At 39.4% G+C, this 12,494-nt stretch overlaps 2 protein-coding genes across 5 annotated transcripts in view; one reads left to right on the top strand and one right to left on the bottom strand.

The window, feature by feature from the left end:
- The window catches only part of LOC137156397 (RNA exonuclease 1 homolog), a 28,911-nt gene extending 24,244 nt beyond the window's left edge, over positions 1 to 4,667 (top strand). The window contains exons 16-17 of one of the 2 annotated variants that reach the window (XM_067553175.1): positions 2,184 to 2,268; positions 3,294 to 4,667. In XM_067553175.1, the coding sequence (XP_067409276.1) occupies positions 2,184 to 2,268; positions 3,294 to 3,312 (104 nt within the window). In that variant the 3' untranslated portion in view covers positions 3,313 to 4,667. Of the gene's footprint in view, positions 1 to 2,183; positions 2,891 to 3,293 lie in introns of those variants that run through there. The other variant, XM_067553176.1, reaches the window with a different exon arrangement.
- A 350-nt stretch (positions 4,668 to 5,017) lies between these two features.
- Positions 5,018 to 12,494, bottom strand: part of TEK (TEK receptor tyrosine kinase) — a 50,427-nt gene continuing 42,950 nt past the window's right edge. For 2 of the 3 annotated variants that reach the window (XM_067553171.1, XM_067553172.1), the window contains 6 exons: positions 10,827 to 10,940; positions 9,973 to 10,043; positions 8,335 to 8,375; positions 6,953 to 7,049; positions 5,909 to 6,008; positions 5,018 to 5,726 (listed from right to left, as the gene is read on the bottom strand). In XM_067553171.1, coding sequence (XP_067409272.1) covers positions 5,652 to 5,726; positions 5,909 to 6,008; positions 6,953 to 7,049; positions 8,335 to 8,375; positions 9,973 to 10,043; positions 10,827 to 10,940 — 498 coding nt within the window. In that variant the 3' untranslated portion in view covers positions 5,018 to 5,651. Of the gene's footprint in view, positions 5,727 to 5,908; positions 6,009 to 6,952; positions 7,050 to 8,334; positions 8,376 to 9,971; positions 10,104 to 10,826; positions 10,941 to 12,494 lie in introns of those variants that run through there. The other variant, XM_067553174.1, reaches the window with a different exon arrangement.

Here is a 12,494-nt window from a genome sequence, read left to right as displayed (position 1 = left end):
ATGGATGAAGGTAGTTCTGATTGAGAATGTCAGTAATAATAAATGTAACTAGTTTAAATAGATAACCAACCAATGCAAACTTTTATACAAACAGCTAGAAAATGGTCAGAACTGAATTCATGAAGTTAAAGACCTCCTGTTTGTTCAAATATTGCTTTGGAAGAAGCTTGTCCTATGATGAAGACAACTTTAAATGTTTTGGTATAGGATACTAAAGGCCTTTGAAAGGCCTCCATGTCATGATCGGAATTTGTTTGCAGATGACACGGTACTACCTTTATGCAACATATAGTAATTACAAAGCAGGTACTGTTGTATTTTATTTAATTAGTGCAAATTAGCGTTCTTCCATTGTATCTCAAAAGTACAATATTCAGTTAACAGAAATCGACACTTACTGCAGCGAGTTGAGCAGGTGCTATGCAAAAAGAAACTTTCATATTCTTACATGGTATTAGCTCCTTTTGTTTGTACTCTATATATCAGATGTATTTTCTATATGGTATCTGTGATGGCACCATATTTGGGTTTAAAAAAACTTTGAAGCTTATTTCATGCCTTTGACCACCACTATTTTATATGGGGGCTCATTTAATAGCTTCAGTGCTAATTGTTCTGTTCTCTATACATCTTACATATCTAATGAAACTAAACACCAACCACTTCGGTCTGCTTTGGACAACATCCCCTATCAACCACCCCACCTCCTGTTACCAGATGGAAATGTCCTCCATTCGCTCAAAGAGAGGGAAAGTAATGCCTGCAAATTCTGAAGGACAAATAAGAAATGAGTTCTGCAGACTTAAATGCTTCAAGGAAGACTGGAAAAAGAATGGATTTTTACAGCCTCCTGAAATCTTATTGTCAGCCACCGGACATTCATCATATTTTTTGGAAAAATGTAAATGACAAAACTGTCCTAAAACAGGCATGCACAACTTTTATTTAAGTCAATAGGAGCTGCAAATGTTTGATCTTGAGGGGAATAAGCATCATTTCACTCCAGACTATTCCTCTTACCTTTTCTAAAACTTCTGTTTTTAGATGGGGCCCTAGCTATTGTCGAAGCCCAGTAGGACATTCAATCAGGTTGTATGTCACTCCTAAAGCCAGGTGTTGAACTTTTTATGCTGTGTGGGGCAGAGAGAGATTTCCTATTTAATTGGAAAAGCAGTAAATTCCTATGGACCTTCCCAGCTGGATTTTTTTCAAAAATGTAAATTAACTGAACTGTACAATGAGTATCTGAGACAGTCTGGATGGATGTGGATTGGAGAATGCCCGACGTGATCATTTTTCCTTTGTAGGATACATTCCAAAACTCTTCTGTTCTTCTAAAATCATTGATAAGTACATCTGACTGAAGGTCAGGGACTGCTAGCTTGAATTTAGCTACTCCTTATGCAGTAGTTTTTCCATTTCCTAGGCCAAGTCTACACTACCACTTAAGCTGATCTAACTTATCACTCAGGGGTGTGAAAAAGACACCTCCCCCACTCCCAGCCCAAGTGACACAAATTACAGCAACCTAAGGGCTGTCAACATCAGCACTATGTCAGCAGGAGAGCATCTCCTGCTGACATAGGTTCCACCACTCATGGAGGTGGAGTAATGCCAATGGGAAAGTGCAGTTTTGCAGCGGCGCAGCTATGCTGTAGCACTTCTAGTGTAGACACGCCCTTAGTGAAATATCAATAAAACTGAATATTTAAACCTGTTACTGCTGAAGCGTTTGGTACTCCTGATTATGTTGCTTTGCTCTTCACTTATGCCCTCCCAACTTTCCATTTTACTGCTATGTCACTTACATATCCTGCAAAACCACCTTTCTTTTGGGATTTTTTTTGTCTTCTGTTTCTCTTCCTTTCATTGTGTCTTATCCATCCTCTACTACCTAATGCTACTAAATTAGTTATAAATGCAATACCTGTTTACTCAGTATGCTGATAGATGTCTCAGATTCTTGTAAATAGTGTCTGGTATATTTCTATTTTTCCATCTATAATTCACTAGCCTGTAGTGAAGCCTGTCTCTCTGCATCAGTCAGTTCTAGAATAATTTACTTTTCTGAATGGTGACTCTCTTCATTTCCTCTATAGTATCTATTTTTGTGATGGACATCATCTAATGGAAGAATGGTGCTGTTTACTTTTTGAATGTGAATATATTTTGTTCCTTCTTAGTTGGTGGCCATGATTCTAGTGAAGATGCTGCTGCTTGTATGGAACTGATGCTCTGGAAAGTAAAGGAGGATAAAGGCAGAAAATGGTGAATTTCTTCAAGAACAGCAAAATAAACATCCAGCCACTTACTCTTCCATGATGCTTCCATAGTCAATTGGGAGCTGCCACAAAAACATTAGTAATAGACTTTTACTTTGGCAGTGTCAACCCCTCCTGTAATTACATTGAATATTCAGTGGAGTGTACTTAGTCTGTGTAAAAAATTTTGTACAACAGTTGTTTAACTTTGGATGTTTGCTATTAAGTGTGTGATTTTTGTGCAGTGTAAAAATGTGGTTGATTAGGGAGGTTGGTTCTGTACCTCCTAATTAACAACTTTGCACTGATGATCTAAACAGTAAGAAACCAGAAAGAAATGGTGTATTTAACAGCTTGGGGTTTTTTTTTCAATTTTTAAAACTTGTACCAAATTATTTCTTACCCTAAACAAAGACCTCATTTGCCTGAGCCCTCTTTAAGCCAAACTGCCACTGCTAATGACACTTGAACAGTCAGTCCCTTCCCTACTTCTCATTCAGCTTGTGCTGCCAACTGAAGAGTGGGGTAGAAAAGCAATAAAATGGAGAAACACTATAATTTTCTCATGTCCAGTAATTCCTAAGACGTGTGTACGTTAAGTAAAATGCAGCTAACCCAGCGAGTATAAGTTGGGATGCCTGTAATACACACTCTTGTTCGTTGAGAACTTAGTGCTTTATACTTTTATTTTGACCGGTTCTTGTTAACCTTGCTTTGTAAAGGTGGTTTGGTAGGGTCACTTTTTTTTTTTTTTTTTAATGAAGAGTTGTTAAAGCTGTGCTAATTACAATCAAACTACAAAGAAATCCAAATTAAAGGTGTTATTGTTTACTGCAGAGGACATGTTGGCTGCTTATTTCCCATGAAGCTACAATTTTCTCTTTGGTTTGAATTTAAGGTATAGACCCATCTGTGCCTTCAAAATCTGATTAATAATTTATGCTCTAGTACTAGTTTTAGAGTTTGGAGGTGTTAATGCACAAATTATGAAACTTGTGCAATGTATTTGATGTGATTTCTCCTTTTTTCTAGGGAGAGAGCGGAGAACTGAGTGTATTAAACTACTTTGTCTTTTAACTCAGACTGGATACCTGTGTCATGTACAATGCAATTTTACTTCTGCACTCTCTTGAGAGAGTTTTTTTTTTAAAATGTGATGGAAAAAATGACACAATGCTGTAACAACTGTAGGCTCTTGTGCTGGGAAGATGGAGCAAATCAGTACCAGGTTAAGTGCCTGCTGGAAATACCCATGTAGTAGAAAGCTATGCCACAGTACACCATGAACAATGGTTCTTGGCACAAAGTACACTTTACTTCATGAAAATGGAGAGGCTGTCTAGATTTTGCACTTGTGGCATATTGAAAAAGGAATTGGATGCCCCCTTCCCAAACTAATTGCCAATTTGAGCTTCAAAAGGTGAACTTTAAATAGCATGTTAAGGCACCCAATGTGTGATGTTAACTAGTGGGGGGTCTGTTATGCTGAGATGGGGTTATTCTGATACAATTTGTCTAATCTGCTGTTATATTCATCAGATATTTTTTTAAATATTACAACTGTGACATTATATAAACTGATATGCACTTTATCCAACCTGTGGCCAATAGATGTCACTTTCTCATTCTAGCGCACTCATATATACAGATGTACACATGTTTTAGATATATTCTCTTTACAGATGGTAGAACCTTTTTTTCCTGGTAGCAAATGGAAAAGCCTTTCCAGCTGCCCACCCAACCTCTCCCCACACCTCCCACATTGGTATTCTTCCCCTGGTAGTTTTTCCCTTTAAAGCTTGGGTTCTCTGTGCACTACCAATGATCCAAGAGGCAACATTGTGTTGGTGAGGGTGTACAGAGACCCTGGCAATGGGAACACTAAGAAATATCTAACTAGAGCAGAGTCAGGTATCAATGCTTATGTAGTTAAGGCACTAAGGTGGGACTTAGGAAACAGATGCTCAAAGTTCCAGAGCTTGCTGTCCAGCTTTTCCCCATCTAGCTATAAAATGGGCTGATAATTTTTTTGGTTCTTTTGTCTGTCTGAATTGTGAACCCTTAAGGGCAGGGAGCCTCCCTTGCTATATGTTTGAAAAGTCCCTGGCACAAAGTGGCCCTGATCCCATTGGGGTTTTTATGTGCACCTGTAGTAAAATATATAGCTCCCATCATCTTAAGGCTATTAAAAAAATCTACTTATACAAAAAATGTGAAGGTTCTTGTCAGTACCACTGTGTCCCAGAATGCCTTTCATTTACTTTATTACGACTAACTCAGGTTGAGAACTAATTAAAATTAAAAATCTTCAGATGCCAGCAAGAGTCCAGATTCGGTTGTCAAAGACACTAATGCTCAAGGCCATTATATTGAAGTGTAAAAAATATTCTTGCCCTCTTGAACATCATGTGCATTAGCTGAATGATGTGTAGCGTTGAAAACCTTTAATAATGCCACTGAAGGGAAAAAAAGGCTTTTAGTATGTTGTTTGTTGAAGGCCACCCAGCAAACTATAGCCAGGCACACAAGGAAGAGGGTGGTCGCAAGCAAGTAAGTGAATCTGACCTGTTCCTAATTAGCTAATGAGCTATCATTCAGGGCATTATTAGACTCAAAGGCAAAATGAAAAAGCTGCACTTGTAGCCAAATTGACTTTTTAGAAATGTGTTTTACAATATGTAATACATTCACGAATGCCCATTCTTTATGAGAAATGCCAGGCGGCTTTCTAAAATAACACCACTCTAGTATATATATTCTCATGTCAAACATTGATATTTAATACAGAAATTGGCTATTAAACTGCATGACAAAAAAACAAATAGCAGCTGCTTGTATCGCATAGAGGGCGGCCAGTTCAAAAGCGCTAGCAATGAATTATTTTCAGGGCTCATTTTCACTGCTGATTTCCTATAGCAAGTTATCAGCCTCATTATTTTCTGGTAATACTACTGCATTGATGTCTGTTCTCTGGAGACATGGCACTTACACAAGGTGTGTTGTGTTAGATTCACCATAAAATTTAGTTATAAAGATGATGTATTTGTTATCAATAACTCTTGGAAAATACCTAGGGTCGCAATGCACAATGTATTACAATGTGTGTGCCTGCATGGGCTACTTAAAGTAAGTATATCCATGTTTCCAGGAAAAAAAATATTGTAGATGAGATATATCTCAGAATTTATGACTTCAGCCCATTCCTACTCCAAACAGTATATACACTCCTACAGTCTATGGAGGCAGCACTTACTGTAAACTATACACATAGGTATCTGTAGTTAAACAATATACAAAGACAGCTATACACAGTTCTACACATGCTGTGCTCCAGAAGGCTGAGTTTTTGGTTGGTTCACTGGATACTTGATACATGAAAATTTTTCTGTCTTAAGCAGCTTCTTCAGCAGAGCAGTCGATGCCTGCATAGGTGAACTTTTCATACAACGTAGTATTCACATATGTCTGAAAGAAAAAACAGTTGGAGGAGGTGCATTTTTTTCTCAAGTGCAACAAGCTGTGCTGAACTTATTGAGGAGTATAGTCCTCATTAATTGTGTTTGCAGTACCTCCCCGATGAACTTTACGCACATGCCATGAAAAGCTGTAGTCTTTGGAATTCAAGCTAGCACAGTAGTCATCCTTACCTTTCGTTCCTCTAACATCCTGTTCAGTGACACCAGGATCTGAGCGAATGATGGCCTTTCATACGGTTTCTCCCGCCAACACTGTCTCATTAAGTCATACCTTTGAAAATCAGACACAAAGCCACGATGATTTGGAAGCGTATCTCGGAACACAAGGAATGAGGTTTCCATCTTAAAACCATGAGCAGCACCACAGTTTAGGGCTGGAATTTTCAGACAGCCAGCTAAGCCTTGCACCAATCAGGCCTTACATCTGTGCTGAGACTTGAATGAGGCCAAATGCAAAGAGAAGAGGCCAGCCAGAAGCCTTTTTATGCAAGAAAAGACAACAAGGAGCCAGTGATCATAAAAGGTACTTTTTGGTCACACGCCCTGCCCCCCCCCCTCCCCTTTGCTCCACAAGCGGCGGGGAAGGTGGAGGCACAGAAGCTGTTATAGCAGCACTTCACCACCTGAGAATGTTACTAGGCACTTCCTGAGGGGACTTGATTTGACTGGGTGGCACATATCCGTGCTAATGAATTCAGCCTTTGCTTCCACCAGTAGTAGTAATTATACTGGTGTTGCCCACTTCTGGGCAAACCAATTTTAATTCAAATGAGCTTTGTATTACTCTTTCAACTTTCATATTTGGGCTTAAATTTCCCATGATTGGCCTCCTTGAAGATGATTTTTTTTTGGTGGAACGTTGCATTGCTTTCCACGGTGCTTTGTAACCCACCTGTACAAAATATAGAACCTTTGGAGGTGACCAGCCATTCTGCAATCAACAGAGCATTCAGACCTCACACAGGTAGCTCAGCAAGCTGATATTATTTAGTATAAAAAAAATCACACATTTCTTGAATCATGGCTTCCCTGAAAACTGCTAGTTTCACAGTAAACACTGTTAAAGAATATACTTATCTCATCTATGATGTTAGTGCATGCTGTCTTTTTGTTCTGTGTTTGTACAGCACCTAGCACAACGGGGGACCTGGTTTATGGCTAGGAACCCTAGGTGCCATGGTACTAAAATAATAATTGAAGAACTTGTTTGCTTACACCTCATCATCACAATTGAGAGGCTTTTCCAGTCTGTACCCCTGTGGCAATTTCTCATAGAGTTCTGCACATGTCATTCCACAGTATGGTGTCCCACCTAAAAAACAAGATTTTTAACATGGGTTTAAGCAAATTTTTCTATCCCTATCACAAGTAAGGATACCTGCAATCAGTATAAGAGCCAGAGGCTGGCTCAGCAACAAAATAGCTGATACAGGCAAGTAACTATTCCCACTTCGATGGAAGATTGTATTGAGTAACAGTATTTACTAATAATTATTTTATTTAGTATTTACACAGTGCTAAAATCACGGACAGTGATTTTATAGACAAGTAAAAGGCAAATGGGCCAGATCCTGAGCTGATGTAAACTGGCATAGCTCCACTGATGATAATGTCTCCCCCCACCATTCTTACAGTCAGTGGGCCTGATTCTGATCACACTTACACTGCCTTTAGTAGCGCCATTCCTGATTTACACTGCTGTTAGTAAGATCAGACTTAGGCCGCACGTGACCAGTACTATACGTGGTAGCGTGTTTGCAGGATTAGGCTCTAAATTATATTCTGGGCGTAATCTTAGGGTTAGGTGCTTAGAAAAAAATCACAGATTCACAAAGCCTGAGTTTGGTGCCTAGGCTCCCTATACAATGAATCGGGAGAAACAGGCACTGCAGAATGGGATTCACAAAAAGCCAGCACGCTGGTGGCTCCTTGCCTAAGAGAGCCAATGGGATATGCAAAGCTGAGGGCATGGGTCCTCCTCCTCCAGCCGTTTTGTGTAAACTCATCTCTAAGGGCCCAATCTGGTAGGTGTGCGCTGAGCACATTTACCGGATCGGGCCCTACAGCTGACTTAGAACACCTGCTTTCTGTATGGCTCTGGGGTTTAGGCATCCTGGCATGGAGTTGCAATGCACACGCTCAGAGGCAGAAACGTTGGTGCCTACAGGGTTCAGGGAAAGCTGAGCAGGGGTTTTGGGAATCCCTATGGGGCCTGATTCTGGAATGTAGGTGCCTAAAGTGGCAATTAAGTGCCTCAGTCCTTTTATAAATCTAGCCCTTGGAATATGCGTTATTTAAAAAGTAAATACACGGTGTAAATTTCTTGTCATGGGATCATGAAAATAGGTGCTCTGAGCCTTTCTCATGGAACGCGGTGCCTGACCTGGACTGAATTGGAATTGTGATCATTTCTTTTTTAAGGGTATTATGACCAATGCAGGATGTAGTTAATAAATCAAAAGAAAACAGTGGAAGATGTTTGCAAGCGAGGAATGGCTTAGTGGGCTGTGTGCAAGGCTCAGAGACACGAACGCCCAGTACTGTACTAGCATATCCCACACTGGCTTATTTGTGTACCAATAAAAATGGCTACTTACCTAAACTAACGATTTCCCATAATAGGACACCATATGACCACCTGCAACAGGGACAAAGGAAAAGCATTCATCCCTCAACAGGAGCAATGATTAAAAGTGAGCAGGTGTGTTATTTAACAAGATAATTTTAAGGCATTTTTGCTAATATACACATAGAGACCATAGAGAGTGTGCTAATAGAAAACGTAAATTGCAATTCACTGTTTTCATGATTTCTGATGAATTTTCTATTTGGGAGAAAGGATCCAGGCTTTTATAAGACATGGGGCCAGATTCTCAGCAGGTGTAAATGAGAATTGTACCACTGACTTCAATGGAGCTACATTGATTTACACCCACTGAGGATCCAGCCCATTTCCTCACTTTCTCTGTCTCATTTATTACGCAAAGAGCCAAACTCTTCTCACACTTTCACCAGTGTAAACCCAAAACAACTTCACTAAAGTCAATAACATTAAACTGGATTTACGCTGGTGGAGAGGGAGTGGAATTCATACCCCAAGAACCTAGCTCTCTCTCCACGTCCCAGGGAATCACTCCTTTCCCCCATCACCCTCCGCCTTCAATCTAATCTAATTCTAAACTGATTTGTGTTTTCCTTTGTCTCCAAGCTGTTTGCCCGGGACACAAGCAAAAATTTCCTTATTCCTCAGAGGAAGGAAATTTTTCTTTCCCGTGAAAGTTGTTCGCAAATCTTGCTCACCTTGTTCATGCAATTTATCCCATGGGACCAAATTCTGCTCCGTTTACTGGTGTAAATCCAGAGTAATTTTACTGACTTTGATGGAATTACTCCTGGTTTACAGCAGTGTACCTGAGAACAGAATTTAGCCCACTGATTTCAGTAGAACTACTCGGGTGCACAGAAATTGACTCTTAAAGGAGTCATCATCCTTATGTAGTTTTTTTAATAATGAGTATATTCTGCTATTTTATTTATTTGATCCCAGAAGAGACTGTCATTCAAAGGAGAATTATGCTGTACCTCCTTTTTTTCTCTCCACTTAAAGATTTACAAAGACTAAACTCCAGAGAAGTTCTATGGAAAAAGACCAAATGTCACAGACATTGCATAGGAAATGAACCAACACTATAGTCTATACAGACCATTTCTGCAGTGGACTCTCCTTTGATTACTTTCTCTTTTCCTGTGCAGGCTGTGATCCAGCAAGGCACTTAAGCCCCACCAGTAGTCCTGTTGACTTTAATGAGACTGCTGAAGTGCTTTGCGAGATCAAGCTCATAGAGCTATCTGGTTTCCTGGCACGTGCTGCTGTCACAGAGCTGAGCTTTTCCTCTTTTCCTGGATATTTGCTGCACTTTGCTGGCAGAAACTGGTGTTCATATGGGCCTTCTGAAGATTCATTTGAGTTTTAGTTTCAAACTAGAGATGGCCCTGAACTACCCCAAACATCCTATGTACTTTGAAGAAATTCAGATCTGGACTCAAACCCAAACTCAGCTTGATTCAGTTTTTCAGACTGTTCCTTGTAGACTGCTCAAGCTGTCTGCCCACATGGTGATCCACACTCCACTGTTTTCTGAATGACATGACTTATTAGCAGCACAATTAAAAACCCTGACAAAAAATTCTCCTATGAAACTTTGATTGAAAACATGCTAAAGAACTGTACTTACACGTCACTGTTTGTTGTGTACACACTGTAATTTAGAGATTCAATTGCCATCCATCGCACTGGAAGCCTTCCCTGGAAGTGATGTCATTAGAGTTGCATTACAGGCTATTACATTAATGGCAGTTTTCATATCTGTTTCAAAACAACCATATTGAAACCAACACCACAAGGATTCAATATTGCAACCATTACTTACATTAATGAGCACTTACTTACACAGGTAGCCCCATTCAAGTCAATAGGCCTACTGATGTAAGTGCTCCTCAACTTGAGAATGGGTTGTACAATCAGGTCTTAGATGTACAGCTCCCAGTAAAGCAAAGAGACGTTCTTTCTAAATGAGTGTGGTCCCAGTAGGAAATGGAAACAATTCTGCTTGAATGATGCAGCATGATATCTCACATACTGTGAAGCATTCCTTTTCCACTTACCGCAAGGCGTTATTGACTCAGGTGCAGAATCATGTGGGATTGGATGAAGAGGCCTGTTAGACAGGTCACTTCTTCCTCTTCAAGTGATTCCAGGGGTTTAGTGCCTGGGAATTGATCTTCCTCCCTGAGGCTCCTCGCACATGGATTCCATGTCATCACCTCCACCCACTCCACCCATTTTTCAATGAATACAGATTATAGTTGAAAGGTTTTTTTAAAAGGCTAGTGATGGGCCTCAGCCAAAACCCTACATCCAAACATCTTTGCATGTAATTTTTGCAACTGGCCTCTTGGACTTTAGAAAGGTAAGATCCAAACTTTGTCTCTTGACCCCATCTCTACAAAAAGACAAAGTGTTAACCCCTGATGAGGTGTGATTGTGTCAAAGAATGACCATGCTAAACAAATTTGTTTCAGTCCTTACCATGGTTTTTTTAACATAAACTTCTTGCCCTCTAGACAATCCAAAATCTGCTATTTTTGCAACATAGTTTTCTCCAACCAAGATGTTTCTTGCTGCCAAATCGCGATGAATAAACTACAATAAAGGAAACAGAAATACTCATGTAACCTGTGACCCTTGGGCTTTGCACTGTACTGTGTGCTGCATTCAAAGCTGCCAAATGCAGAAACCCAGAAAAGATGGCAAAGGAAACCACTTGGTGTGACAATACATTGAAAATAGCGTTAAAGCTTCGGGTAGAATAGAGGGAAAAGGGAAAGGAAGAAAACAGTGAGAGTATCAACTGCAAATGCCTAAAACTCCATAAATTACCATCCATGACAAAATATCTCATGAGGCCACATAAACCCAACAAATCTGGCCTCTGTTTGCCACCTGTAAAGGGTGTAAGAGCAGCCTTAAAATGAAGGTCATAGTCTACTGCTTTCATCCCTATACATAGTCATATCCCTGCCACTTCTAGTGCAATGTACTCTTGCCAGCAGCTACAGTAATATATCTGGGTTGGAAGGCCCATCCCCCTCTGGAATACCTCTCTGTCATGCTACTCATAGAGGGGCTGGAGAATGGCATATCCATGTGTTTCAAGGGGAGCCAGAAGCAGGCCAAGCAATTTCCACCCTACTGTTCCCCCTCTGGACAGTTTTAAGGATGATGCCAAAATTCAGCCCTTGTTTTAACTTGTGTGTTTTGCTAGTAATTTTCTGTCAATTTCAAGAGCCACACAATAAAATAAAATAAAATAAAATAAAATAAAATAAAATAAAATAAAATAGCAAGAAAGTCACAGGCATTTCACTTTTTTAGTTGAGCGAACAAGTTTATAAGGTGGTCTTCTCACACATTTAGAACTGATACTGTAATTGGGTGGCATCTATCTGGCAGGGTCTACATAGATATTTATTAGAGGTGGTAGAAAAATGGGAAAACAAATTAATGACCATTTTTGAAATTTTGAAATTATTTCCATTTCATAGAGTTTGAAACTGAACCATTTTTGTATTTGTTCAAAATTTTTCTCAAAGCTATTACCCAAAATTTCAAATTTTTGAAATGTTAAAATTTGAATTTTCAAAGTTTTTAATTCTGGATTCCCCCTACCTGCTTTCTAGCCTCTTTTCTCATTTCATTTTCTTTTTGTCACCAACTGCAGTAAAATGAATGGCATTCAGGGTTTTTTTTTCCCAATTCTTTTTATTTCATTTTAACTTTTGCCAGACTTTAACTTTTCAAACCTTCCTTAATTTTGGAAAAGTTACAGAATGGCAAAAGGAAAAATGAAAACAAAGAAAAATGAAGAAAAGAAAAAAATCCCCCACCCTACTCATTCACTGTTTTCCATTCAGTGACAGAAAGGAATAAAGGGAAAAAGGGGGCGAAAGGAGGATTTTTTTTTTAATTGTTTTCTATAAAAAACTGGAACATTTTGAAAATCTGAAAGCTTTTAGCAGGCATCTTAGCTTTTGAAAGAAGGGCATTTTTTGTTGAAAAAAGGTTTTGAATGAAAAATGTTGACCTGTTCTAGTATTTGTATTGTGCTCATTAGCGCCAAAGGAGTGGATTGTGTAACAACTTCAGTGCTGATTTCTTTTGCTCACTTTTGTGTAGCTTTAACCAGCCATGTTCCAC

Source organism: Emydura macquarii, unplaced genomic scaffold, assembly GCF_026122565.2.
Source record: "Emydura macquarii macquarii isolate MOO-44397 ecotype Brisbane River unplaced genomic scaffold, CSIRO-AGI_Emac_v2 contig_1451, whole genome shotgun sequence".
Lineage (NCBI taxonomy): Eukaryota > Metazoa > Chordata > Testudines > Chelidae > Emydura > Emydura macquarii.
Note: the sequence above shows the minus strand (reverse complement) of the source record. Positions and strands in the feature narration are given on the sequence as shown.